This window comes from Hyla sarda, assembly GCF_029499605.1.
Source record: "Hyla sarda isolate aHylSar1 chromosome 1 unlocalized genomic scaffold, aHylSar1.hap1 SUPER_1_unloc_16, whole genome shotgun sequence".
Classification (NCBI taxonomy): Eukaryota; Metazoa; Chordata; class Amphibia; order Anura; family Hylidae; genus Hyla; species Hyla sarda.
Window position 1 is genome coordinate 251,540 of NW_026607577.1, and position 27,905 is coordinate 279,444.

General features: G+C 47.5%; 2 protein-coding genes across 2 annotated transcripts in view; both read right to left on the bottom strand.

Annotated features, from left to right (window-relative positions):
- The window catches only part of LOC130298011 (oocyte zinc finger protein XlCOF7.1-like), an 89,991-nt gene extending 76,309 nt beyond the window's left edge, over positions 1-13,682 (bottom strand). The window contains exon 1 of the mRNA XM_056550892.1: positions 13,248-13,682. The gene's annotated coding sequence lies outside the window, so the exon portion shown is untranslated. The remainder of the gene's footprint in view (positions 1-13,247) is intronic.
- LOC130298020 (oocyte zinc finger protein XlCOF7.1-like) overlaps positions 3,926-27,905 on the bottom strand; it is a 54,463-nt gene continuing 30,483 nt past the window's right edge. The window contains exon 7 of the mRNA XM_056550903.1: positions 3,926-5,269. Coding sequence (XP_056406878.1) covers positions 4,001-5,269 — 1,269 coding nt within the window. The 3' untranslated portion in view covers positions 3,926-4,000. The remainder of the gene's footprint in view (positions 5,270-27,905) is intronic.

Sequence of the window (27,905 nt, forward strand, 5' to 3'; positions counted from 1 at the left end):
CATCTCTACTACTGACACGTCTTCAGAGCAAGCTGTCTTTTGTTTTACCAATATGGTTGCTACTAACATGTGTTCAGAGTAACTCGTATAGATTATCATGTTCAGTTGTCCCCAACACTGTTAGTCTGCATAGGTTAAGGGTCTTACATACTGATTAATTTACTTACCTGGTTACCTGACTTGTCTTCAGGTTTGGGGATAAATTACGGTTGTTACAGACTCGTCTTCAGAGCAGCTGGCGTTGAGTTTGTCCAATTGTATGATTTGACACGTTTTCAGGTCAGGTACAACCATGTTTGTTGTATTTTACACAATTGTACAAATTACTGATGGCTGACCCGATGCCGGGGACAAGGAAAAAACAGGACCCTTTGGCAGCTCTTTGGGACAGTTGCATGCTATGATGTCAACTATGATGGACTCATTGACAAGTGTTAAATAATCTTGAGTGCAGCATGTCTCAAGGGTCAGCAGCAGGTGTTCTTCTGCCGATTGCGGTGCCTGATCAAACTTATACCGGTATGCAAATAGTAGTGCCAGTTGCAGGATGTAGTTCTGATACAGGAAGGGGGATGTTTCCACCTAGTGTTGCTCCAGCCTATTTTATACCTACTAATGTATGTAAAGACATCTTGGAGGGGAGGGATGTCAATTTGGTGTCCTTACTTATTGCCACGCATGATATGTCAGACACCGGAACCATAGCATGTGGAGAGTTGTCAGTTATACTCAAAAGTAAGGATGTCAGATTGAACAGAAAGCTATCCCTTTCTGTATTTATAGTGGCTTTCACTATGTTCAGAGACGTGATCTGTTCATTCAAGCCACAAAGGAGAGAGGAACTGTATACATATTTGTTCAATATCACAGAATTGTGCAACAAATATGGTGGAACGTATTTCTATGATTACCATAAATCATCATCGGCTAAGGCGGCGGCAGCATTTGAACAACACGGTTATTGTTACGATTGGTCCAAACTGGATACAGAGTTGTTCTGCAGGCATTTCGCGGGTCTCAGGGCCCCGTCATGTGTGTTATGCCAGTCTATTTCAAAGCAGACAGGGACAGTTCTCTAGTTCCACTTACAATGGATAAGAACAGTACATGCAGCTGGCACGTAAACTCATGATGAGATCATTAGCACCCAGTGCTGCTCGTTTGTACAATTTGGCTTGGGGTGTATATAAAAAATTTTTGCAGAATTTTCTAATCCCTCTGAAGATCACATATCTTAGTTTGTTTTGTGACTTTATGCCATCACATGAAAAAATTGTCTTATAACATGATTAAGGTATATTTGGCAGGCATACAACCTTTCCTGTCAATGGAATATCCAATATCCTTATTCTCAGTTCATGCTGTTAAATCGGTACTGTGTGGTATACGTAGTACTCCGACTGTCAGGAGAGGGGTCAGGCGACACTTTCAGGAAATTACCTGACCTACTTGATTCAGCACCATTTGGTTTCATGCGTAGTGCCTTAATCAAAACTACTATGTACCTAATTTTCTATGGTTTTCATAGGCCTGGTGAAATTACTACCAGTTTTGGTAGTGATAAACCTGTGCTAAGGCAGCAGTTGGCACAAGAGATAGATATGTTTTGTCCCTGTTGGATACTAAGACATCTAAATCCAAAGTGTTGCTTACATATTTCCCTACAGGTCATAAGTGATGTCCGATCAGGGTGTTGGATCAGTTTAAGGTGAGCACAAGTGGGGTGGGTCCGAGTTACCCTTTATTATCATTAGGCCCGACTCCACTTTCCACTAGTCATTTCACAAGGTCGGTCCGTTCTTTGCTCTCTATGCTAGGTCTTGATGCACAGAGGTTATCTGGCCATTCTTTCCGAATAGGGGCTGGTGCCTACTCATATTATCAAGAGGTTGGGTAGGTGGAAATCATCTTGTTATGTACGTTGTATTCCAAATCCAGAGAAAGAAATGAATATACTTTATATATATATGTCCCGCCCTGGCCTGTGATAGGCTGAGCCCACTGTCATGTAAGGAGCTCTGGCCGGCCCTGTCCCCAGGAAGTGAAATGAGGTCAGCACTGCCGGACTGTGAGGCCTGTACCGGACCAACGGGGGCACGTAGGAAGGTATGTATGAGTTTATTTTGTTTATTTTTGAGGCCCGGTACATATAAAAGTGTTCCACTACAGTTGTCCTTTAAGACGGCGCTATCAAAGTTAATCGCGGCATCTAAAGCGAAAGTAAAACTATCCCAGCAGCCCAGTGGAGCAGATCGCGATGTCCCGATCAGCTTACTGGATGACGGGAGGGTCCTCACCTGCAGCAGCAGATTTAGCGCAGCGTGAAATAGGCTGCGTAAGCGGTATGTGGGACTGTAACCTTAAGATGTATTTGATATGTTAAATGGTTCATACTTTAAATAAAAAATGTCATTCCATTATAGTCTATGGACATTCCATTGTGTAATTCACCTTTTAATTCTATAAAAAAAAAAACAGCTATAACCCCAGGTAATTTTAATCTTACAATGTGCTACTCTACCTGGGGACACTTGTGGTAAAGTTTAATTTCCTAAATAACACAGATTTACATGTAAATGAGCTCATATTTTCCTTCCCATTATAGTCTATGGACATTCCATTTTGTCATTCACCTTTGCATTCTATAATAAACCACTATAATCCCAGGTCATTTCCATGTTACACTGTGCGGCTCTGTCTGGGGGACACTTGTGGTAAAGGCTAATTTTATATGTTAAATGGTTTAGGCTCCAAATAAAATGTTCTTCCCATTATAGTCTATGGACATTCCATTCTACCATTCACCTAGTATTCCATAGAAAATATCTGTAATCTTCATTCTCAATAATCCCACTGAACTCGCACAGTATGCCTGCTAAAGATCTATTTGATAATTCGCTCTGTGCTGGATGACTGGCGATGCAGGGCGGAGGCTCGTAACGTCACGGCCACGCCCCCTCAATGCAAGTCTATGGGAGGGGGCGTGACGCCCCTCCCATAGACTTGCATTGAGGGGCATGGCTGTGACACCGGGTGCAGCAGGGGGACCCCCGCGATCAGACATCTTATCCCTTCTCCTTTGGATAGGGAATAAGATGTCTAGGGGAGGAGTACCCCTTTAAAATACAAGTTAGTACAAAGAATACCTGCTATGTATGTTTTGGAGTTTTTTTTGTAATAATATACGGCTTTATTGGGACAGGGACCATACGTTTTTATTTAGGACCTGAAGCTGCTTTCGTCTAATCGGTGTTATACTACACCACCATACATCCGTACTACAGCGCAGTATAACTGTCAGTGTTACCGAGGTCGGGCCTCATAGGCAACAGCGCCTGGTAGACCTGGAGGCCATGACTGGGGGAGCAAGACAGTTTAACCCTATAGATGCCACAATCAGTACTGAATGCGGCATACATAGGGTTACACTGCCAAGACAGTCAGGAAAGTAATCCCGCCCAGGACATAAAAGTACATCACGGGGTGGAGAGGGGGTTGTGTCATCTATCCCCTGTATCTCAATAACAGGGACCCCAGTGTCCCCAGAAAGGGAGGAGGTACATTCACTATGGGAGCTGCAGAAACAGCCGAGCACAGACTGAGGTGTCCAGTGATCGGACGCCACATGATCAGCTAGGATCGGGGATAACACAACCTTTCTAAAAGGGTCTCAGCAGGTGATGCCCTGACCGTCCTGGAATTCTTCATCACTGGAATAAGTCCCTTCTCTGTGAGGTGTTTGGGTCTCCAGTAGCAGCTCCCCATGGATTATGCCTGTTGGGTCTTCTCCATGACGAGCAGTGAATATCACAACCATATACCACACTCTTCTCCTACCATGTAAACTATAGTGATGACATCGCTGGATCGGTGACTACGTTCTAAAAGAAAACTTTTATCAATTGTCAATTGTTAACAAGTTTGGAGATGCAGTATATGATATATGTATAAATGTCAGATATCCTATGTACATGGTGAATATATAGATGTGTTATCTGCATCATTTACTGCTCTGAATTGGCTTCTCCCCTGTGTGAGTTCTTTGATGCTGAAGTAGATTTGATTGATGAGCAAAACATTTCCCACATTCCGAGCATGAAAATGGCTTCTCCCCTGTGTGAGTTCTTTGATGCAGAACAAGATGTGATTTCTGAGCAAAATATTTCCCACATTCCAAGCATGAAAATGGTTTCTCCCCTGTGTGAGTTCTTTGATGTAGAACAAGATGTGATTTCTGGGCAAAATATTTCCCACATTCTACACATGAAAATGGCTTCTCCCCTGTGTGAGTTCTTTGATGTCTAACGAGATTTGATTTCTCAGTAAAACATTTCCCACATTCTGAGCATGAAAATAGCTTCTCTCCTGTGTGAATTTTCTGATGTTTAAGAAGATCTGATTTGCAAGTAAAACATTTCCCACATTCTGAACATGAATATGGCTTCTCCCCTGTGTGAAGTCTTTGATGTCGAGTAACATCTCCATTGCAAGTAAAACATTTCCCACATTCTGAGCATGAAATTGGCTTCTCTCCTGTGTGAGTTCTTTGATGTTTAACAAGATTAGATTTTTCAGTAAAACATTTACCACATTCTGAACATGAAAATGGCTTCTCCCCTGTGTGATTTATTTGATGTACAAGAAGATGTAATTTAAAAGTAAAACATTTCCCACATTCTAAGCATGAAAATGGCTTCTCTCCTGTGTGAGTTCTTTGATGTAGAACAAGACTTGATTTTTCAGTAAAACATTTTCCACATTCTGAACATGAAAATAGCTTCTCTCCTATGTGAATTTTCTGATGTTTAAGAAGATCTGATTTGCCAGTAAAATATTTCCCACATTCTGAACATGAAAATGGCTTCTCCCCTGTGTGAGTTCTTTGATGTTGAACAAGAACTGATTTCTGAATAAAACATTTACCACATTTTGAACATAAAAATGGTTTCTCGCCTGTGTGAATTTTTTGATGTTCAACAAGACTTGATTTCTTCATTAAACATTTCCCACATTCTGAGCATGAATATGGTTTCTTTCCTGTATGAGCTCGTTGATGTCCAACACCCCTTCTGTGACCGTTTTTTTGCTGAACATCCTGTGATGACTGAGAAGACAGGACCTGTATATAAGGATGAGATGACAGATCTTGGCTGTGAAGGGCTGAGGGTGTATCTGGGATAATGGAATGTTCTTCATATGTATCTTGTGTGATATCATCATCTGCTTTATAATCTGAAGATATAAGATTCTCCTCTGATCTCCTGCTACAAGAATCTGCAGAGAATAACACAGATTATATAATTGAGTATTAACCTTATTTACATTTTTCCATCTAGTGTCACATGAGAGTTTGTTTTTTGTGGGACCAATTTTACTGTGGAAAAGAAAACAAATTGTGGGATAAAATTAAATTGAAATAAAATACAATTTTGCTAATTTGTTTTTTTTTCATCACCTACCATACAACGTGATGTCACAACTGACGTTATACTTATCCATCAGGTCAGTATCATCTTGTATAGTTTTCCTTATGCTTTAATTTAAAAAATGCTTTAACCCCTTAAGGACTTTTTAAGGGTTTTTTCACTTTCGTTTCTTCCACCTCACCTTCTAAAAATCAGAACACTTTCAGTTTTCTACCTACAGACCCATATGAGGTTGTTGTTGTTTTTGCGCTACTAATTTTACGTTATAATGACATCAATCATTTCACCACAAAATCTACGGCGAAGGCAAAAATAAAAAACACTTTTGTAACATTTGGGGCTTCCGTTTCTACGCAGCACTTTTCGGTAACAATGACCCCTTACCTTTATTCTGTAGGTCCATACGGTATAAGGACACCCAACTTATATAGGTTTGATTTTGTTTTACTTTATTTAAAAAAATTAGAACTTTTTGTATATAAATTAGCATGGTTAAAATTGTCCTCTTCTGACCCCTATAACTTTTATTTTTCCGTATACAGGGTGTGTAAATTTTTATCTGTACAATTTTTCTAATGGGACTTTGTTCACTTTTTATACATTTTTTTAGGGTATACAAAGTGACCAAATATACAAAATTCTGGACTTTGGTATTTTGACCGTGCAGTTTAAAAAACTTTAAATTTTTATAGTTTGGACATTTACACATGCGACAAAACCACATGTTTATTTTTTGTTATATGGGAAAAGGGGGTGATTCAAACATTTATTAGGGAAGGGGTTAAATCATAGGGGACTATTACATGCAATCCTTGATTACATACACTGAACAATACTGCAGCATAGCATTGATCAGTGTTATCAGTACTCCATTACTCCAGCCTGACATGGTGGACTGGAGCCTTGGAGAACCGATCGGACAGCGAGGAGGCAGCTAAGGGCCCTCCCACCATCCTCTCAGCTGATCGGGACATCGCGATTTCCCCATGATGATCCCGATCAGCTCCACTAAGCTCCCTGCAGTGTATATTTAACCCTTCCAGTACTTATCTCTGCTGACACCTCTGTCCGGGTCAGGAACTGTCTAGAGTAGGAACAAATCCCCATAGCAAACCTCTCCTGCTCTTGACAGTTCCTGACATGGACAGAGTTGTCAGCAGAGAGCACTGTGGTCAGACTGAAAGAACTACACAACTTCCTCTGAAGCATACAGCAGCTGATAATTACTGGAAGGGTTAAGATTTATACATAAAAATAATTTACAGATCTGTATAACTTTCTGGCATCAGTTGATTTTAACTTTTTTCCCCTCCGGAGTACCCCTTTAAGCCACAGAACATAAATGGTTTTCTCATCCTGCCTACATTTCCCATGATTCTTCTGACTTTGCAGAGAGAGAGGTGGAGTCTGATCACTGCAGTTCACCTAATGAGACCATTATGGCCCCTCCATACGCAAATGGTTACATGTCATATTTTGAGGAGCATTATGTATATACACAGGACCTTTTTAAAAGATATGTAAGAACCTGGAAGAGGTTCATTGATGACGTGTTTTGCGTATGGGAGGGGCCACGAGAGAAGTTGCAGGAGTTCCTTACTAACCTTAATTCGGTGTGGTATGAATTCAAATTTACAATGGTCCAAAGTCAGGACCGGGTGAGTTTCTTGGACACGATGGTGTTTAAAGATGGGAAAGGGGTCTTAGCAACTGATCTCTACCGAAAGGCAACAGACCGCAATAGTCTATTGCATTTTACAAGTTGCCACCCGAGATCAGTGAAGATCTCTATACCACAAGCCCAGAGACAGCGGGTACAGCGAATAGTGTCTAATCCCTTGTTGAGGGAGGAAAGGTTAAAAGAATTAGATGATAAGTTCCCCAGATGGTGTTAGAGGAGGCAAGAGTAGCGAGTACAAGACAGAGACAAGAAGGGATGTTGCGGATTTCGTTCGTGAGAAATTACCATCCCCTTTCTTATAAGGTAGATAACATTGTAAAACACCACTGGGGTCTGTTAAAGAGATCTTATCCCGAAATACAGGAATTTAAACTAGCCCCCCTGATATGCAATAAAAGGGCACCCAACTTACGGGATAGATTGGTCCATGCAGATGTGGGCTCATCTAAAAGTAGTCTGAGACAGATGACGTTAAAGAGCCAAAAGAACGGCACCTTCCCGTGTCTGCATTGTGCGCAATGCAGCAATGTAACCCGAGGAGATATCTTGTTTCATCCGCATATCGGAGAGGAGATTAAAATAAAACATTTTTCTACCTGCGACTCTAAAAACGTCATTTATGTGATCAAATGCCCGTGCGGTCTCCTATACGTTGGGGAGACTACCCAGCGTGTGGGAGACCAAATAAATCGGCATAAGTCGAGTATACAATGTAAAAATCTACTATATCCCATCCCCCACCATTTTGAAAAAGCAGGACACAATATTTCTCAATTGAAATACCAGGTAATAGACAGGGTGGAGCTACCTAGGAGGGGCGGTGATCTCAAGAAACTTTTATAAAAAAAAGAAGCATACTGGATCCATAAGTTGGATACGGTGGAACCAAGGGGTATGAACCGTGGTTATGAGTTAATGCAGTTATTATGAAGGGAATGATAATATTTCTGTCTCCTTCATCGGTTCGGTTTTCCTTGTGTAACATATTGACTAGTATAATATATCTTTGATGATCTTGTTACTAATGTTTAAAGGACATGTCCGGTGCTCACTTTTCTTATTGTATCCATTCCGGGCTGCAAAAAAAAAAAGAAAATAAACTTTCTCTTACCTGCCTACGCTCCCCCGGTGCTTCAGTACAGGTGTTCGGTCCCCGGACTGTATTCTTCTTACTTCCTGTTAGCCCGGCACGTCACACGGAGTTTCAGCCTATCACCGGCCGAGGCGGGACATCGCTGCGGCCGGTGATAGGCTGAAGCTCCGTGTGACGTGTCGGGCTAACAGGAAGTAAGAAGAATACAGCCCGGGGACCGAACACCTGTACCGGAGCTCCGGGGGAGCCTAGGCAGGTAAGAGAAAATGTGTTTTCTTTTATTTTTCAGCCCGGAACGGATACAATAAGAAAAGTGAGCACCGGACATCCCCTTTAGTGTATCTTTTATTGTAGATACAACGTAGAGAATAATGTAAGAAAAATACAGTCAAGAGACAGTGCCCTGGAGTACAGGTTTTCACGTTCCCTTTAGTTGGTTGCATATGCTTTATTTGGTAGCATGTCTATCTTTAATTTTCACCCAGATCCGATATTGACACCTAATGAGACCAACCTGATCACCTGACTAGACTCTACCGACCAGAAGCCTAAACTGCTAATACTTGTTCTTATTTTCAAGCTTCATATCCTGTACATTCACTTTGCTGACACGGCTTTAGCTGAACTGTCCTTCCCATAGGGTCTATGACTGATCGTCCGGCATCTAGGTCTCTTCCTCCCAGTCTCTACTGAGCAGCAATGTTTCCATCCAGGGGTGTAATGATCACGGCTGCAGGGGGTTTGACTGGGCCAGACATAGAAGGGGGGGCTCCTCTGGGGGTCCGGGGTATATGTCTCAGCTCCTCGGGGGAGCACCGCTTCAACTGTCTCCGCTTCTTTTTCTCTCTGCCCCATGATTTCCACCCCACTTGTATCCCGCAGGCAGTGTTCTGGAGCAGTTAGTAATGTCTGCCAGGTACAGGCCACATGATCAGATCATAAAGCAGCCAACACCAGGTGACATCTGCCGGAGGACACAGCCGCTCTGGGGGAATGATGGGGAGAGGTATTTATTCTTCCACTGGAACAAAGTGGTCATATACACAGTGTGGGGTGAACAGAAGATGCAGAACAGTCTGTGGGGCACAGTAATAGTGTGGGGGCATAAAAGGTGAAGAATCTATAGTAAGAGCGCACAGAAGGGCCTGTGGTCTAAGATTTGCCTTGGAGCCCCAAAAAAACTCTAGTTACATCACTACTTCCCCCAAGAATAACTGCAGCCAGTGACCAAGAAGAATCTGTGACTGTTCTCTGCATTTAGTGGTTACTACTCACCTGGGCGGTTACCTGAAGGAATGTACTCCTTATACTGCTCATCACCACTCACATCTGTCTCTTCTTCTTCCTTTATGTCTGTAGCATTAATATAGATCAGATATTTCCCTGTATGAATGTCCTCCTTATACTGCTCATCACCGCTCACATCTGTCTCTGGAGCATTAATATTGTTCGGATCTTCTCCCTGATTCATAAGATGTGGAAGAAATATTGTAAAAGTCATCAGACAGTAGGAGAAGTCACATGGGATGTTATAGATGAGCAGGAGATGAGGAGTCATGGAGGGTGAGGGAACTGACCACAAGAGCTTCACAGCCCTTCTACAGATCATAGGGAATATCTCCATCTACCTGATCATCCTGTGGGAGAAGAGGACGGGGACACCTCTCTGGTGCTGTTCTCTTACTGGATCTGACTGTAGGGAACACATACAGAGACTGAATTCATTCTTTACATACAAATAATGAGAGGACGTGTGTATATAGTCATGTCTATTACCTGGTGATGTGAGGGGCTGCTGATCCTCCATCATAACCTGATCCTTGTACTGATCCTTGTGTCCTTCTATATACTCCCACTCCTCCATGGAGAAATAGACCGCCACGTCCTGACACCTTATAGGAACCTGACACATAATCATACAGTCATCACCCCGACCCCTCCAGTGGTGTTACTGTATAATGTCCCAGCATTCCCAGCAATGTTACCTCTCCAGTCATCACCAGACCCCTCCATTACGGTATAATGTCCCAGCAGTGTCACCTCTCCAGTCATCACCAGACCCCTCCATTACTGTATAATGTCCCAGCAGTGTCACCTCTCCAGTCATCACCAGACCCCTCCATTACTGTATAATGTCCCAGCAGTGTCACCTCTCCAGTCATCACCAGACCCCTCCATTACTGTATAATGTCCAAGCAGTGTCACCTCTCCAGTCATCACCAGACCCCTCCATTACTGTATAATGTCCCAGCATTCCCAGCAGTGTCACCTCTCCAGTCATCACCAGACCCCTCCATTACTGTATAATGTCCCAGCATTCCCAGCAGTGTCACCTCTCCAGTCATCACCAGATCCCTCCATTACTATATAATGTCCCAGCAGTGTCACCTCTCCAGTCATCACCAGACCCCTCCATTACTGTATAATGTCCCAGCAGTGTCACCTCTCCAGTCATCACCAGACCCCTCCATTACTGTATAATGTCCCAGCAGTGTCTCCTCTCCAGTCATCACCAGACCCCTCCATTACTGTATAATGTCCCAGCAGTGTCACCTCTCTAGTCATCACCAGACCCCTCCATTACTATATAATATCCCAGCAGTGTCACCTCTCCAGTCATCACCAGACCCCTCCATTACTGTATAATGTCCCAGCAGGGTTACCTCTCCAGTCAGCAGCTCCATCATCTTGTTGATGAGTTCTCGGATCTTCTGTTCATCCATTTCCTCATGTATCAGGGAGTGAGGTGGGGGCCCCCGGATTGGGCTCAGGGTTCTTCCCCATCCTTCACACACAGGGGCCCAACAGCGCCCACTAGAGGACTTCTTCACTACTGTGTAATCCTGTGTATGGAGAGACACATTAATATCACTACATACATTCCCAGAATCCCTCACCTCTCCAGTCATATCCATCTGTCATTACATAGATAAGAATGAGGTCATGTGACATCACTCCCAGAATCCCTCACCTCTCCAGTCATATCCATCTGTTATTATATAGATAAGAATGAGGTCATGTGACATCACTCCCAGAATCCCTCACCTCTCCAGTAAGCCGGAAGAGTATCTGTAGGGTGAGGTTTATGATCCTGTCGGCCATCTTGTTCCTGTCTCTCTCCATGGTTGATGGGTCATCCAGGAGAATTCTGGGTCATCCAGAGGATCCTGGATTGGAGAAACCTGAAGGGAAGAAGAGGAGACGATGATAAACCGCACCAAATTCTATGGAGAAATAAAATCCATTTCCTGGAGATAATCTGGGGAAACATCTGAGGAGACATTATAGTCACAATCATGGAGGCTGTAAACCTAGTCAGGGGATCCATCATAGTCTGGGGCGGAGTCATGGGGGGTGGGTAGAATATGGAGACAGGAATCCACCGTCCATGTTATCCAGGTAATACCAGAAGCCACGAGTGGTTAGAAGAGGGAAATGATGGACAAAGTGTCTGAGGACTCTTCATCATCCAGTAGATGTGACCTGTCATGGTCGGAGGTCAGGAGGTCACTGTCCTATGTCACACACCTTCTCTTACCATCCTATTTTAACTATAGTCAGTTATTCTGATGCCAACTAGGTGTTTACCCCGACCACTGGAGGGCGCCAAATATCAGGACTCCAGACAATAAACAGTTACACATATAAGGGATTTGGTGACACCGCACTGAAATCATTGATAAAGGGATCATCCATCTGGGATATTTCCACACAGGATCGAGACCTTCTGCCTCCTACTAATCCCAAGGATTTCCTCACATTATCCCCTTCTATTATATACATACGTATACGCGTATTGTGAGCGGCTTTACCTCATCTCACCTTCTCTCATAGTGGACTGAGGAGATCTAGACCTAATATTCCTTCATTGTATGTATCCCACTGCAAACAAACCATTGTGCCTCCCCCTTAGGGGGTGTAAAGACTTTTTTGACATGGTCACATGACACTTCTCTGTGCTTTTCGTACTTTAGTTCACATAAAGCTTTGGTGGGATCATAGTTGAATGGATCCGCGTCACACTGGGAATTATTGTCCCGGAATGTTACGTAATTGTCCAGAATCCGGGCAGAAAGCCAATCTGATCTCCAGGGTTGGGACAACACTATGTCGGGAGTTTGAATCCTGACGTGGATGTTGTCCCTCCAGGTGCCCACGTTATAGACCCTTCTCATCTGGAACACGTTGTTTGTGGTAACAAAGGGGATAGAACAGAGGGGCCCCGAGCAGAGAAGGCTGAGGGAGAATCCTCTGAGGAGAGACCATATGTTACCACTGTGCCTTGTGTGCAGGCTGTGTGACCGTAAGGAAGGAGGTAGAAGCAGCCACAGGGACCACAGTGGCGGCCATCTTAGATTGCTGTATGGAAGAAATGGCTAATACCCAGAGAAGAAATTAACCAGATGACAGGATGGGCGGGGAGGTGACCTGCAGCCCTTCACTATACAAACACGCCTCCTACCATAGACCTGCATTGAGAGGGCGTGACAGAACAAGGGGCGTGGCTATGCCAGCACAACCCCCGCTCCAAGCGTTCGGAACACTGGGGAAGCAGAGTACACCTTTAATGGATTAATCATTAGCGGTGCCTGGATGCTTATAGCTCCTAAGCTCTAAATCCCATATGGGGCACAGGGCGTAAATGTACCGCATGTTCTTAAAGGAGTTCTGTAGTAAAAAAATAACCAACGGATAGGGGCCAAGTTATAGATCGCGGGGGTCTGACTGCTGGGACCCCCTGCGATCTCTTGTACGGGTCCCCGACAGTTCACAGGAAGTGGGCGAGCCAACCCCTGCACAGAGTGGCGGCCAAAACGCTTCGGTGCTTTAGCAGCGGCTTCCTGTGGGGGGTCGGATCGCCTGCTTCCTGCAAACTGATGGGGCAAACTGACAGGAGATCGTGGGGGATCCCAGCATATCGACCCCTGCAATCTCTAACTTATCCCCTATCCTCTCGATAGAGGATGTTATTTGTCACTTCAATAGTCTTTTAAGGGTTAATAACATATCCAATAATCCTGATCTGATGGTGACCGCACACACATACCTGTATCTGTAGAGGAGCCGTGTGCTTACAGGACCTGCGATGATGTCACCGTCATGTGATCAGTCACATTGAGGAGGAGGAGTCACATGATCAGGGGCTGCTGCTCTGAGAGATCTCCACACACAACACAACAGCAGTGACTGCCCCACCAGGACCTGCTCTGTATCTGCTACATGCTGGAGGTGTAGGACCTGTGATGATGTCACAATCATGTGACCAGTACATTTGGGGGTAAAGTTTAGCAGTAAAGATGTGACTGCGGCGGAAGGACCTGTGAGGAGGATCATGTGACATCAGTGGGCGGAGCTCAGCAGTGTTGTCGAGAAGTGATCGTAGTTGAAGGACCTGTGATGATGGTCATGTGACAGCAGAGTCCTGCAAACACTGAGCAGATGAGCCTAGAGCAGCAGCCCCTGATCATGTGACTCCTCCTCCATGTGACTGATCACATGACGGTGACATCATCGCAGGTCCTGTAAGTACACGGCTCCTCTACAGATACAGGTAGGTGTGTTCTCTCCCTGTCAGGATTCTCTTACGTCCCTCCAGCAGCACAGATGGTATATTCCTCCCCCCGCACACCGGTATGACCCATGCATTGTACTGACAATAAAACCTTACAAGGGTTAATCGCACCCCCTCCCCTATATAGAGGCCGATCCCCTCATCCTGTGATTTCTCCTTTGGGGATTATTTTTATGTATTTTTATGTATTTTTTACTATAATATTATTTTATCTTTGCTCCTGGTGAGAGAAGGGTTAATATATTGTCTTGTTTCTGCTGCTGTTTGTGTTATTCCGCCATCTTTACTCATTTCCTATATCTCCGCCCAGTTGGCCCCCAGCTAGAAGCCCCGCCCTCCTGTCCTTGTGGCCCTATTCCTGTTATGTCTTTACCTCTAATATGTCAGGTTCTTCTTCTCCGTCTGGTTCTCTCCCCGCGGTGTCCACATGTCTCCCCGGCCGCCGCCATCTTGTAGAAGGAGGTTTATGGAGAACTGGGCCGACTCCTCTGTGGATCCAGGCTCTGCCGACACGCCCCCTCCCATAGACATGAATGGAGGGGGTGTGGCTGTGACATCACGAGGGGGTGCGGCTGTGACATCACGAGGGGGTGCGGCTGTGACATCACGAGGGGGTGCGGCTGTGACATCACGAGGGGGTGCGGCTGTGACATCACGAAGGGGTGTGGCTGTGACATCACGAGGGTGTGTGGCTGTGACATCACGAGGGGGTGCGGCTGTGACATCACGAGGGGGAGCGGCTGTGACATCACGAGGGGGTGTGGCTGTGACATCAAGAGGGTGTGTGGCTGTGACATCACGAGGGGGTGCGGCTGTGACATCACGAGGGGGTGCGGCTGTGACATCACGAGGGTGTGTGGTTGTGACATCACGAGGGGGTGTGGCTGTGACATCACGAGGGGGTGTGGCTGTGACATCATGAGGGGGTGTGGCTGTGACATCATGAGGGGGTGTGGCTGTGACATCACGAGGGGGTGTGGCTGTGACGTCACGAGGGGGTGTGGCTGTGATATCACAAGGGGGTGTGGCTGTGACATCACGAGGGGTGTGTGGCTGTGACATCACGAGGGGGTGTGTGGCTGTGATATCATGAGGGGGTGTGGCTGTGACATCACGAGGGGGTGTGGCTGTGGCATCACGAGGGGGTGTGGCTGTGACATCATGAGGGGTGTGGCTGTGACATCACGAGAGGATGTGTGGCTGTGATATCACGAGGGGGTGTGGCTGTGACATCACGAGGGGGTGTGGCTGTGACATCACGAGGGGGTGTGGCTGTGACATCACGAGGGGTGTGGCTGTGACATCACGAGGGGTGTGTGGCTGTGACATCACGAGGGGTGTGTGGCTGGTACATCACGAGGGGGTGTGGCTGTGACTTCACGAGGGGTGTGACTGTGACATCACGATGGGGTGTGGCTGTGACTTCACGAGGGGGTGTGTGGCTGTGACATCACGAGGGGGTGTGGCTGTGACATCACAAGGGGGTGTGGCTGTGAGGTGACACAATGAACCCCTATAAAGGTGACTCCGCCCCCAGACATCTTCTCCTCTCTCTGAGGGAGGGGACAGACATTGATCTATAGATAAAATATAGTAAAATGATACATTAACCCTTCATCTCCCACATCCTATAAATCTTCCCATCTCCTCCGGCTCTGGTGTCCAAGGTGATAGATTAGTCGCCATCCATGAGTCTCATGATAGATTCTACCAGACGTGGCCCCCGTGGATGTGATTCCAGGATCCTGTGGAGTCGCCGTCCTGTTGTGTCATCCAGCGTGTTCTCTGCTATATTGCTGGGTCATGTGATTGGTCGTCCATTCCCGCCTTATGCTCCTCCCCCCTTGTTTCCCTTCACCCTCTATCCTCCCTTTTCCTTCTCTTTTCTTTACCTTCTTGTCTTTCTTTTCGTGTTCTCGGTGTTTGTTCTTCTGTATTTGATTCTTTGCCGCCAAAGATTCTGAAAGATTTTCTGGTAAATTTCCAAGGACGTCATCATAGAGGAGAACTCATCCGAAATCATTGTGACTATAATGTCTCCTCAGATGTTTCCCCAGATTATCTCCAGGAAATGGATTTTATTTCTCCATAGAATCTGGTGCGGTTTATCATCGTCTCCTCTTCTTCCCTTCAGGTTTCTCCAATCCAGGATCCTCTGCTGATATCTTCTATATAAGAGAATTCTCCTGGATGACCCATCAACCATGGAGAGAGACAGGAACAAGATGGCCGACAGGATCATAAACCTCACCCTACAGATACTCTTCCGGCTTACTGGAGAGGTGAGGGATTCTGGGAGTGATGTCACATGACCTCATTCTTATCTATGTAATAACAGATGGATATGACTGGAGAGGTGAGGGATTCTGGGAGTGATGTCATATGACCTCATTCTTATCTATGTAATAACAGATGGATATGACTGGAGAGGTGAGGGATTCTGGGAGTGATGTCACATGACCTCATTCTTATCTATGTAATAACAGATGGATATGACTGGAGAGGTGAGGGATTCTGGGAGTGATGTCACATGACCACATTCTTATCTATGTAATAACAGATGGATATGACTGGAGAGGTGAGGGATTCTGGGAGTGATGTCACATGACCTCATTCTTATCTATGTAATAACAGATGGATATGACTGGAGAGGTGAGGGATTCTGGGAGTGATATCACATGACCTCATTCTTATCTATGGAATAACAGATGGATATGACTGGAGAGGTGAGGGATTCTGGGAGTGATGTCACATGACCTCATTCTTATCTATGTAATAACAGATGGATATGACTGGAGAGGTGAGGGATTCTGGGAGTGATGTCACATGACCTCATTCTTATCTATGTAATAACAGATGGATATGACTGGAAAGGTGAGGGATTCTGGGAATGTATGTAGTGATATTAATGTGTCTCTCCATACACAGGATTACACAGTAGTGAAGAAGTCCTCTAGTGGGTGCTGTCGGGCCCCTGTGTGTGAAGGATGGGGAAGAACCTTGAGCCCAATCCCTGGGACCCCACCTCACTCCCTGATACATGAGGAAATGGGTGAACAGAAGATCCGAGAACTCATCAACAAGATGATGGAGCTGCTGACTGGAGAGGTGACCCTGCTGGGACATTATACAGTAATGGAGGGATCTGGTGGTGACTGGAGAGGTGACACTGCTGGGACATTATACTGTAATGGAGGGGTCTGGTGATGACTGGAAAGGTGACACTGCTGGGAATGCTGGGACATTTAACAGTAATGGAGGGGTCTGGTGATGACTGGAGAGGTGACACTGCTGGGAATGCTGGGACATTATACAGTAATGGAGGGATCTGGTGATGACTGGAGAGGTGACACTGCTGGGAATGCTGGGACATTATACAGTAATGGAGGAGTCTGGTGATGACTGGAGAGGTGACACTGCTGGGACATTATACAGTAATGGAGGGGTCTGGTGATGACTGTAGAGGTGACACTGCTGGGACATTATACAGTAATGGAGGGGTCTGGTGATGACTGGAGAGGTGACACTGCTGGGACATTATACAGTAATGGAGGGGTCTGGTGATGACTGGAGAGGTGACACTGCTGGGACATTATACAGTAATGGAGGGGTCTGGTGATGACTGGAGAGGTGACACTGCTGGGACATTATACAGTAATGGAGGGGTCTGGTGATGACTGGAGAGGTGACACTGCTGGGACATTATACAGTAATGGAGGGGTCTGGTGATGACTGGAGAGGTGACACTGCTGGGACATTATACAGTAATGGAGGGGTCTGGTGATGACTGGAGAGGTGACACTGCTGAGACATTATACAGTAATGAAGGGGTCTGGTGATGACTGGAGAGGTGACACTGCTGGGACATTATACAGTAATGGAGGGGTCTGGTGATGACTGGAGAGGTGACACTGCTGGGACATTATACAGTAATGGAGGGGTCTGGTGATGACTGGAGAGGTGACACTGCTGGGACATTATACAGTAATGGAAGGATCTGGTGATGACTGGAGAGGTGACACTGCTGGGACATTATACAGTAATGGAGGGGTCTGGTGATGACTGGAGAGGTGACACTGCTGGGACATTATACAGTAATGGAGGGGTCTGGTGATGACTGGAGAGGTGACACTGCTGGGACATTATACAGTAATGGAGGGGTCTGGTGATGACTGGAGAGGTGACACTGCTGGGACATTATACAGTAATGGAGGGGTCTGGTGATGAATGGAGAGGTGACCCTGCTGGGACATTATACAGTAATGGAGGGGTCTGGTGATGACTGGAGAGGTGACCCTTCTGGGATATTATACAGTAATGGAGGGGTCTGGTGATGACTTGAGAGGTGACACTGCTGGGACATTATACAGTAATGGAGGGGTCTGGTGATGACTGGAGAGGTGACACTGCTGGGACATTATACAGTAATGGAGGGGTCTGGTGATGACTGGAGAGGTGACACTGCTGGGACATTATACAGTAATGGAGGGGTCTGGTGATGACTGGAGAGGTGACACTGCTGGGAATGCTGGGACATTATACAGTAATGGAGGGGTCTGGTGATGACTGGAGAGGTGACCCTGCTGGGACATTATACAGTAATGGAGGGGTCTGGTGATGACTGGAGAGGTGGGAATGCTGGGACATTATACAGTAATGGAGGGGTCTGGTGATGACTGGAGAGGTGACACTGCTGGGACATTATACAGTAATGGAGGGGTCTGGTGATGACTGGAGAGGTGACCCTGCTGGGACATTATACAGTAATGGAGGGGTCTGGTGATGACTGGAGAGGTGACACTGCTGGGACATTATACAGTAATGGAGGGGTCTGGTGATGACTGGAGAGGTGACACTGCTGGGACATTATACAGTAATGGAGGGGTCTGGTGATGACTGGAGAGGTGACACTGCTGGGATATTATACAGTAATGGAGGGGTCTGGTGATGACTGGAGAGGTGACACTGCTGGGACAATATACAGTAATGGAGGGGTCTGGTGATGACTGGAGAGGTGACACTGCTGGGAATGCTGGAACATTATACAGTAATGGAGGGGTCTGGTGATGACTGGAGAGGTGACACTGCTGGGACATTATACAGTAATGGAGGGGTCTGGTGATGACTGGAGAGGTGACACTGCTGGGACATTATACAGTAATGGAGGAGTCTGGTGATGACTGGAGAGGTGACACTGCTGGGACATTATACAGTAATGGAGGGGTCTGGTGATGACTGGAGAGGTGACACTGCTGGGACATTATACAGTAATGGAGGGGTCTGGGGATGACTGGAGAGGTGACACTGCTGGGACATTATACAGTAATGGAGGGGTCTGGTGATGACTGGAGAGGTGACACTGCTGGGACATTATACAGTAATGGAGGAGTCTGGTGATGACTGGAGAGGTGACACTGCTGGGACATTATACAGTAATGGAGGGGTCTGGTGATGACTGGAGAGGTGACACTGCTGGGACATTATACAGTAATGGAGGGGTCTGGTGATGACTGGAGAGGTGACACTGCTGGGACATTATACAGTAATGGAGGGGTCTGGTGATGACTGGAGAGGTGACACTGCTGGGACATTATACAGTAATGGAGGGGTCTGGTGATGACTGGAGAGGTGACACTGCTGGGACATTATACAGTAATGGAGGGGTCTGGTGATGACTGGAGAGGTGACACTGCTGGGACATTATACAGTAATGGAGGGGTCTGGTGATGACTGGAGAGATGACACTGCTGGGACATTATATAGTAATGGAGGGGTCTGGTGATGACTGGAGAGGTGACACTGCTGGGACATTATACAGTAATGGAGGGGTCTGGTGATGACTGGAGAGGTGACACTGCTGGAACATTATACAGTAATGGAGGGGTCTGGTGATGACTGGAGAGGTGACACTGCTGGGAATGCTGGGACATTATACAGTAATGGAGGAGTCTGGTGATGAGTGGAGAGGTGACACTGCTGGGACATTGTACAGTAATGGAGGGGTCTGGTGATGACTGGAGAGGTGACACTGCTGGGACATTATATAGTAATGGAGGGGTCTGGTGATGACTGGAGAGGTGACACTGCTGGGAATGCTGGGACATTATACAGTAATGGAGGGGTCTGGTGATGACTGGAGAGGTGACACTGCTGGGACATTATACAGTAATGAAGGGGTCTGGTGATGACTGAAGAGGTGACACTGCTGGGACATTATACAGTAATGGAGGGGTCTGGTGATGACTGGAGAGGTGACACTGCTGGGACATTATACAGTAATGGAGGGGTCTGGTGATGACTGGAGAGGTGACACTGCTGGGACATTATACAGTAATGGAGGGGTCTGGTGATGACTGGAGAGGTGACACTGCTGGAACATTATACAGTAATGGAGGGGTCTGGTGATGACTGGAGAGGTGACCCTGCTGGGACAGTATACAGTAATGGAGGGGTCTGGTGATGACTGGAGAGGTGACACTGCTGGGAATGCTGGGACATTATACAGTAATGGAGGAGTCTGGTGATGAGTGGAGAGGTGACACTGCTGGGACATTGTACAGTAATGGAGGGGTCTGGTGATGACTGGAGAGGTGACACTGCTGGGACATTATACAGTAATGGAGGGGTCTGGTGATGACTGGAGAGGTGACACTGCTGGGACATTATACAGTAATGGAGGGGTCTGGTGATGACTGGAGAGGTGACACTGCTGGGACATTATACAGTAATGGAGGGGTCTGGTGATGACTGGAGAGGTGACACTGCTGGGAATGCTGGGACATTATACAGTAACACCACTGGAGGGGTCGGGATGATGACTGTATCATTATGTGTCAGGTTCCTATAAGGTGTCAGGACATGGCGGTCTATTTCTCCATGGAGGAGTGGGAGTATGTAGAAGGACACAAGGATCAGTACAAGGATCAGGTCATGATGGAGGATCAGCAGCCCCTCACATCACCAGGTAATAGACATGACTATATACACACGTCCTCTCATTATTTGTATGTAAAGAATGAATTCAGTCTCTGTATGTGTTCCCTACAGTCAGATCCAGTAAGAGAACAGCACCAGAGAGGTGTCCCCGTCCTCTGGATGAACAGAATATGGAGGTCATTACTACAAAGAAAGCTCTGGACTATATTAATACTACAGACATAAAGGAAGAAGAAGAGACAGATGTGAGCAATGATGAGCAGTATAAAGAGGACATTCCTACAGGGAAAGATCTGATCTATATTAATGCTACAGATATAAAAGAAGAAGCGACAGATGTGAGCGGTGATGAGCAGTATAAGGAGGACATTCCTACAGGGGAAGATCTCTTCTATATTAATGCTCCAGAGATAATTGTAAAAGTGGAAGAAGAGACAGATGTGAGCGGTGATGAGCAGTATAAGGAGGACATTCCTACAGGTAACCGCCCAGGTGAGTAGTAACCACTAAATACAGAGAAGGGTCACAGATTCTATTCAGTCACCGGCTGCAATAATATGTTCGGGAAGTATTGGTGTAACTAGAATCTTTGGGACTTCAGGGTAAATACTATCCCCTCCCCCCTATATTGACTCTATAGCAGTTGACTTGATACCATCACCACTACATAGTGACTGAATAATACCGCCATACTGTTTATGAATCTAACACATTATATACAGACTAATATTCCCCCATATAGAGACCATATAGCAGTAGATACCAGCAGTGACTGACAGGTGACGTCTTCCTGGAGTCGTTCTCTTCCCTTTTGTACGCTGAGCGGACTCATGTTGCAGTAACTCTGCATAGATTCCATGTCTTTAATTGTCCTAGACACTTTCTTCTGCCCCAAAGACCCCGAAAAGCCTTAGTTCAGTTACCCCAGCTATGGTTCCTACCAGGGGTCAGTCAGCGACAAAGAAACTGTAAACTTATGTCCGAACCGCTACACAAGATGGCGCTGGTACCTTCCAAAGAATCCTGAGGATAGGGGATAAGTGTCTGATTGTGGGGGTCCGACCGCCGGGACCCCCCCGTGATCTCCTGCCCAGCACCCCAGATCTCTCCAGGCACAGGTGACCTCCGCTCCGTGCAGGGATTACTGTCGACCATCGCACCAAGAGGTGCCCGACATGTCTGTCCATGAATCTCTATGGGAGAGACGGAGATACACAAACGGGATGCCAGGCAGGAGATCGCGGGGGTCTCGGTGGTCGGATCCCCCATTGATCAAACATATATCCACTATCCACAGGACTCGAGGCCACTGTAGGACACCCAGCAAGTTCCGTGCATGAGCCTTTTTCTGATGAATTGTATGTGCACTGGTCCTTAAAGGGGTACTCCGCCCCTAGACATCTTATCTAAAGAATAGGGCATAAGATGTCTGATCACAGGCGTCCTGCTGCTGGGAGATCTATGGAAGAGCCGGAGATACACGGCCACACCCCCTCCATTCGTATCTATGGGAGGGGGCGCGACAACACGAGGGGGCGTGGCCGTGACGTCACAACCACTGCTCCAGGAACCTGCCTTTTGTTTAGAACGCCCGATACTGCGGGAGATCCTGGGGCCCCAGCAGCCGGACCCCGCGATCCTTTGGATAAGATGTCTAGTAGTGGAGTAGCCCTTTAAGTCACCTGTGTGGGTCCATATAGAGGTATAGGTGCGACTGGTGAGCCGTCAGCGAAAATCATAAAAAATAAAGGTTCCCCTTTTAACTTGGTTCCAGGAAAATGGCCCCAGCAGTCTGCCGGAAGCAGCTGTTCTGACCCCCACAGGATGCCGTGGCCGACACCCCCCACCCTCCGTGTATCTCTGTGGGATACATGGAGGGGAGTGTCGGCCGCCGCTCCATGCAGGGGTCGGTCCGCCTTCAAGCAGACTGCCAGAGCCCCGTCCAGATCGCAAGAAGTCCCAAGCATCGGACCCCATGATCTATAACATATCCCCTATCCTATTGGTTCTTTTTTTTGCCTGAGTGCCCCTTTACAGCCCATTCCCAAAAAATTGCACCCCTATATTAGAGACATTTTGTAATGATTATAGTATACCGTATAAACTCGAGTATAAGCCTAGTTTTTCAACACGTTTTTTGTGCTGAAAATGCCCCCGTCGGCTTATACTCGAATGAACCAAAAAAAAATACATTGCTTTAGGCATACTGGTGTGGGGGTGGGGGGGTCGTCCATCTTCACTGCAGCGACCGTGCGCATTGGGTGAGTCGGTCCGGGCCGTCCATCTTCATTGGGAGGCCCTCTTCTCAGCTCCAGGCCGTCCACGGACTAGTGACGCTGCATTGACGCTGCCGCGCAGGGAAGTCCCTGCGCAGCAGACATGTGACATTAGGGGCGTCCCTGCGCAGCAGACATGTGACATTAGGGACGTCCCTGCGCAGCAGACATGTGACATTAGGGGCGTCCCTGCGCAGCAGACATGTGACATTAGGGACGTCCCTGCGCAGCAGACATGTGACATTAGGGACGTCCCTGCGCAGCAGACATGTGACATTAGGGACGTCCCTGCGCAGCAGACATGTGACATTAGGGACGTCCCTGCGCAGCAGACATGTGACATTAGGGACGTCCCTGCGCAGCAGACATGTGACATTAGGGGCGTCCCTGCGCAGCAGACATGTGACATTAGGGGCGTCCCTGCGCAGCAGACATGTGACATTAGGGACGTCCCTGCGCAGCAGACATGTGACATTAGGGACGTCCCTGCGCAGCAGACATGTGACATTAGGGACGTCCCTGCGCAGCAGACATGTGACATTAGGGACGTCCCTGCGCAGCAGACATGTGACATTAGGGACGTCCCTGCGCAGCAGACATGTGACATTAGGGGCGTCCCTGCGCAGCAGACATGTGACATTAGGGGCGTCCCTGCGCAGCAGACATGTGACATTAGGGACGTCCCTGCGCAGCAGACATGTGACATTAGGGACGTCCCTGCGCAGCAGACATGTGACATTAGGGACGTCCCTGCGCAGCAGACATGTGACATTAGGGACGTCCCTGCGCAGCAGACATGTGACATTAGGGACGTCTCTGCGCAGCAGACATGTGACATTAGGGGCGTCCCTGCGCAGCAGACATGTGACATTAGGGACGTCCCTGCGCAGCAGACATGTGACATTAGGGGCGTCCCTGCGCAGCAGACATGTGACATTAGGGACGTCCCTGCGCAGCAGACATGTGACATTAGGGACGTCCCTGCGCAGCAGACATGTGACATTAGGGACGTCCCTGCGCAGCAGACATGTGACATTAGGGACGTCCCTGCGCAGCAGACATGTGACATTAGGGACGTCCCTGTGCAGCAGACATGTGACATTAGGGACGTCCCTGCGCAGCAGACATGTGACATTAGGGACGTCCCTGCGCAGCAGACATGTGACATTAGGGGCGTCCCTGTGCAGCAGACATGTGACATTAGGGACGTCCCTGCGCAGCAGACATGTGACATTAGGGACGTCCCTGCGCAGCAGACATGTGACATTAGGGGCGTCCCTGCGCAGCAGACATGTGACATTAGGGGCGTCCCTGCGCAGCAGACATGTGACATTAGGGACGTCCCTGCGCAGCAGACATGTGACATTAGGGGCGTCCCTGCGCAGCAGACATGTGACATTAGGGACGTCCCTGCGCAGCAGACATGTGACATTAGGGGCGTCCCTGCGCAGCAGACATGTGACATTAGGGGCGTCCCTGCGCAGCAGACATGTGACATTAGGGGCGTCCCTGCGCAGCAGACATGTGACATTAGGGACGTTCCTGCGCAGTAGTGTCAATGCAGCGTCACTAGTCCAGGGACAGCCCGGAGCGGAGATGAGGGCCTCCCAGTGAAGATGGACGGTCCGGACTGGCTCACCCTCCCCACCGGAATGCGGACGGTCCCTGCAGTGAAGATGGACGGCCCGGCTCACCCTCCCTGGATGGTCCCTGCAGCTACTAGAGCAACAACTGGGGAGGTGAGTAGACAACGAAAGGGGGGTCTGGATGATGACAGGGGGAATGATGACAGGGGGTCATATGGACGGGGGGGGGGGTCTGGATGATGACAGGGGGAATGATGATGGGGGTCTGGATGATGATGGGGAATGATGACAGGGGGTCATATGGACGGGGGGGTCTGGATGATGACAGGGGGGATGATGACAGGGGGTCATATGGACGGGGGGGGGGTCTGGATGATGACGGGGGATGATGCATTTCCCTCCCTAGGCTTAGTTTTTGAGGTGAAATTAGGGGCCTCGGCTTATATTCGGGTCGGCTTATACTCATATGCTCACAGACCCCTCTTCCTCTCTCTATCTCCCCAATCCTCTGATTTAAAGGTGACGTCTCCTTTAGAGATGAGAGAACTTACAGTAAATTTGATTTGTCACGAACTTCTCAGCTCGGCAGTTGATGACTTATCCTGCGTAAATTAGTTCAGCTTTCCGGTGCTCCGGTGGGCTGGAAAAGGTGGATACAGTCCTAGGAAAGAGTCTCCAGCCCACCGGAGCACCTGAAAGCTGAACTAATTTATGCAGGATAAAGTCAGCAACTGCCGAGCCGAGAAGTCCGTGACGAATCAAATTTACTGTAAGTTCGCTCATCTCTAGTCTCCTTTAACCGGATTTGTTTACTTTTCCATACAAGACGTCTCCACAGAACCAGACAAACAAACATTTTAGGCTCCTTTCTGCAGTACAATATCCACCTATTTACTGACTCCCCATGTTTATTGTCACACACAGTAATAGGACCCGCATTGTGTCCCCATAAAGTTGTTAGGTCCCTCTGTGCCCCCAAATATAGCTGTAGGCCCCCATACTGCCCCAAATATAGCTGTAGGCCCCCATACTGTCCCCATATATAGTTGTAGGCCCCCAAACTGTCCCCATATATAGCTGTAGGCCCCCATACTGCCCCCATATATAATTGTAGGCCTCCATACTGTCCCCATATATAGTTGTAGGCCACCATACTGCCCCCATATATAGCTGTAGGCCACCATACTGCCCCCATATATAATTGTAGGCCTCCATACTGTCCCCATATATAGTTGTAGGCCACCATACTGTCCCCATATATAGCTGTAGGCCTCCATACTGTCCCCATATATAGTTGTAGGCCACCATACTGTCCCCATATATAGCTGTAGGACCCCAAACTGCCCGAATATATAGCTGTAGGCCACCATACTGTCCCCATATATAGCTGTAGGACCCCAAACTGCCCCCATATATAGCTGTAGGCCTCCATACTGCCCCCATATATAGCTGTAGGCCACCATACTGCCCCCATATATAGCTGTAGGCCACCATACTGCCCCCATATATAGCTGTAGGCCTCCATACTGTCCCCATATATAGTTGTAGGCCACCATACCGTCCCATATATAGCTGTAGGCCACCATACTTTCCCCATATATAGCTGTAGGCCTCCATACTGCCCCCATATATAGCTGTAGGCCACCATACTGCCCCCATATATAGCTGTAGGCCTCCATACTGTCCCCATATATAGTTGTAGGCCACCATACCGTCCCATATATAGCTGTAGGCCACCATACTGTCCCCATATATAGCTGTAGGCCTCCATACTGCCCCCATATATAGCTGTAGGCCACCATACTGCCCCCATATATAGCTGTAGGCCACCATACTGCCCCCATATATAGCTGTAGGCCTCCATACTGTCCCCATATATAGTTGTAGGCCACCATACCGTCCCATATATAGCTGTAGGCCACCATACTGTCCCCATATATAGCTGTAGGCCACCATACTGCCCCCATATATAGTTGTAGGCCACCATACTGTCCCCATATATAGTTGTAGGCCACCATACTGTCCCCATATATAGTTGTAGGCCTCCATACTGTCCCCATATATAGCTGTAGGCCTCCATACTGTCCCCATATATAGCTGTAGGCCACCATACTGCCCCCATATATAGCTGTAGGCCACCATACTGTCCCCATATATAGTTGTAGGCCACCATACTGCCCACATATATAGTTGTAGGCCCCCATACTGTCCCCATATATAGCTGTAGGCCACCATACTGTCCCCATATATAGTTGTAGGCCACCATACTGTCCCCATATATAGTTGTAGGCCTCCATACTGTCCCCATATATAGTTGTAGGCCACCATACTGTCCCCATATATAGCTGTAGGCCCCCATACTGTCCCCATATATAGTTGTAGGCCACCATACTGTCCCCATATATAGCTGTAGGCCACCATACTGCCCCCATATATAGCTGTAGGCCACCATACTGCCCCCATATACAGTTGTAGGCCTCCATACTGTCCCCATATATAGCTGTAGGCCCCCATACTGTCCCTATATATAGTTGTAGGCCCCCATACTGTCCCCATATATAGTTGTAGGCCACCATACTGTCCCAATATATAGCTGTAGGCCACCATACTGTCCCCATATATAGTTGTAGGCCTCCATACTGTCCCCATATATAGTTGTAGGCCCCCATACTGTCCCCATATATAGTTGTAGGCCTCCATACTGTCCCCATATATAGTTGTAGGCCCCCAAACTGCCCCCATATATAGCTGTAGGCCCCAAACGGTCCCCATATATAGCTGTAGGCCCCCATACTGCCCACATATATAGCTGTAGGCCCCCATACTGCCCCCATATATAGCTGTAGGCCTCCATACTGCCCCCATATATAGCTGTAGGCCACCATACTGCCCCCATATATAGCTGTAGGCCACCATACTGCCCCCATATATAGCTGTAGGCCTCCATACTGCCCCCATATATAGTTGTAGGCCACCATACTGTCCCATATATAGTTGTAGGCCTCCATACTGTCCCCATATATAGCTGTAGGCCTCCATACTGTCCCCATATATAGTTGTAGGCCACCATACTGTCCCCATATATAGCTGTAGGCCACCATACTGTCCCCATATATAGTTGTAGGCCTCCATACTGTCCCCATATATAGTTGTAGGCCCCCATACTGTCCCCATATATAGTTGTAGGCCTCCATACTGTCCCCATATATAGTTGTAGGCCTCCATACTGTCCCCATATATAGTTGTAGGCCATCATACTGTCCCCATATATAGTTGTAGGCCACCATACTGTCCCCATATATAGCTGTAGGCCTCCATACTGTCCCCATATATAG